General features: G+C 40.3%; 1 protein-coding gene across 1 annotated transcript; it reads right to left on the bottom strand.

Moving 5' to 3' along the window:
- Nucleotides 1-254: 254 nt before the first annotated feature.
- LOC123398452 (zinc finger MYM-type protein 5-like) lies at nt 255-1,764 on the bottom strand. Its single transcript, XM_045092927.1, has 3 exons — nt 869-1,764; nt 736-751; nt 255-350 (listed from the first exon to the last, which is right to left on the bottom strand). The coding sequence occupies exons 1-3, from the start codon at nt 1,762-1,764 to the stop codon at nt 255-257; spliced, it is 1,008 nt and encodes a 335-aa protein (XP_044948862.1).
- Nucleotides 1,765-2,623: the final 859 nt, after the last annotated feature.

Raw genomic sequence — 2,623 nt, 5'->3', positions numbered from 1 at the left:
GTTGATGATTGCAACATCTTGCTAACTTTATTTACAGCAAATAGAATATCATGCCAAATAATCATACCAACTAGAAACTCAACGCGACCAAGTACATCAAATAAATTTTTTTGCATCACTTTTATCCTTAGGATGAGTGTCAGAAGCATGGCGTAACTCAGACAAAGCTGCTCTTAACTCACTGGCTTGATATCTTATTGCTGTAACACTTTTGATTCTACTCTCCCAACGAGTATTGGACAATGACTTCACGGTCAAACTAGGAACATGTTTAAGCAAAACATTCCACCTTTTTGTAGAACCAGCAAATAATACATATATGCGCTGAACAATTCCAAAAAATGAAACAACTTTCTCACATGATTTTGCCATATCACAAAGAGTGAGATTGAGACTATGACAAGCACATGGCATATATAATGCTCTTGGATTCATATCAAGTAACCTAGATTGTACCCCTCGATATTTTCCTTTCATATTAGAACCATTGTCATAACCTTGACCCCTTATATCTTTAATATTTGGGCCAAAAGACTCAAGAGATTCAAGCAGTACTTTAAAAATCCCTAAGCCAGAAGTGTCATCCACTTTCAAGAACCCCAGAAAGTACTCCTCAATTTTTATTTTCCCATCAGACAGATTAACACATCGAACTAAAAAAGTCATTTGTTCTTGATGACTAACATCAGGGGTACAATCTAGGATAACGGAGAAATACTTGGTCTCTTTAACAACCTTTATGATAGAACATGTGATGTTAGAAGCCAAAAGAGATATCAATACGTCTAAGGTGATCTTGCATTACCATGTCAAATTCTGTATTTTATGACTGAGATAATGATAATGGATTTCTTTGTTCTCAATACGTCTAAGGTGATCTTGCATTACCATGTCAAATTCTGCAATCATCTCAATGCAAGCTAAGAAATTACCATTATCATCCTTGTAAAGCTTCTCACTATTTCCATGAAAAGCCAAGCTGCGTTTACCAAGATATTTCACAATGGCTATTATTCTTAACAGAACTTGCCTGCCACATTCTTTCTCCTTCGTTATTTGATGTTGCAATTCCTTGTCAATTGTCTCCTCTTTCCGCAGTCTAACCCTCAATTCATTCCACTTGTTCATGTTATTAATATGCTCGATGCTATTTTCATGTTCTTTAAGCTTCTCACTAATATGCCTCCAATGTCCTAATCCATCATGTGCTAAGGAACTTTGAATCCTATTGGTGCTAGACTTGAAGATCTTACAACAGAAGCAAAAAACTTTGTTGACATCTTTTGAATAAACTAGCCAATTCCTATCATGTTCCTCTCCATTACTTAATTTTCTACGATAATGAGTGCACGAAAAATGTCTTCCGTCATCATCTACATGGTATTCCATTTTATCCTCTCTGACAGGCCCTTTCTCAACTAAAATATCTCTTGCTTTATTATCAAGATTGTCCCAATTTCTTGGATCATAAATATCAGCAGTATAAACCGGTTGCTCATCAACACTAGCAGATTCAACATGTGCATCTGATGATTTACCTACATTCTCGGAGCCACTTACATTGCTATCGCCGATGTTGGAGTTGATATTTTCTTCTTGCTGATCAGAGTCCAAATTTTCATTAGTCGGTTGCTCTTCCACTATGGCAACAATCGCCAACGCATCATCTTGGTTTGGCGAAGTACTCGAAGCACCAATATTACTTGGCTTGAGAAATTGTCGAATACCTCCGCATTGCGAGTCTATCAATTTTTTCACGGCCATCTTTTTTTTCCTTTTGTCGCTACCCGATGGATATTTCCTCTTGTTGGCCGGCATGACAACACACACAATGCTGAAAAAAAAATGTTGCATCAGTTGCTGAACGGTGCCAGCTGTGAACCAAAAAAATCTGCACATGAATGAAAAAAGAATTTATATATCACCTGATCCTGAATCTTGATGGCCAAATTTCAGATTTTCAATACTCTGTACTGTATGTGTGTGTACTATGTAGACTATATTTTGCAGGTCTGCACATGAATGAAAGGAATTAAGCATGGCATACTAATTTCTGTAGTGTGTAGTCTTGCTGAAATCGTTTTAATCAAAAAACGGTTAATTACCAGAGGATGGCGGCGAGTAGACGAGTACAGGCTGGCTGCATGCGTGATCAAGGCTCAAGCCTGCGCGTGATGCGTCTGACTCTCCTGTTGTCTTCCGTGATCAACATGGCGTTCTGTTCACTTTCAAAGTTTCAAGCGTCTGCGTCCTGCTGTCCTACAGGGCTGCTCCCGTTGCTGCGTTGTGTTCTGAAGACAGGGCCAGGGTCTCTCCTGTTGTCCTGCAGGACTGCTTCTGCTGCGTATGGCCAGTCGGCCACTACGGAGACGTCGGCGGCGGACAATAGCTAGGGGTCGGTAAAGGAATCGTCAGGTTGCTTGTTTTTTGTTTTCTAACGATCCTAGGTTATGTCGCTGAAATCAAGCGATCGACATATCCTTTCCTTCTAATAATATGGGCCCTAATCTAGCCTACATACTAATATACATATAGGCTGCATACATACCTAGGGGGGGCCTGGATTTTGGGGGCCCGGGACGGCCGCCCCCTGCCCCGCCTCAGGGTCGGCCCTGCGAGCAGC

The sequence above is a fragment of the Hordeum vulgare genome, chromosome 1H (genome assembly GCF_904849725.1).
Source record: "Hordeum vulgare subsp. vulgare chromosome 1H, MorexV3_pseudomolecules_assembly, whole genome shotgun sequence".
Taxonomy (NCBI): domain Eukaryota; kingdom Viridiplantae; phylum Streptophyta; class Magnoliopsida; order Poales; family Poaceae; genus Hordeum; species Hordeum vulgare.
This window is presented reverse-complemented; position numbering and strand designations above follow the sequence as displayed.

Bases quoted from the DNA above. Each gene is read 5' to 3' on its own strand.
- LOC123398452 (XM_045092927.1), bottom strand. From the start codon at position 1,764: ATGGCCGTGAAAAAATTGATAGACTCGCAATGCGGAGGTATTCGACAA.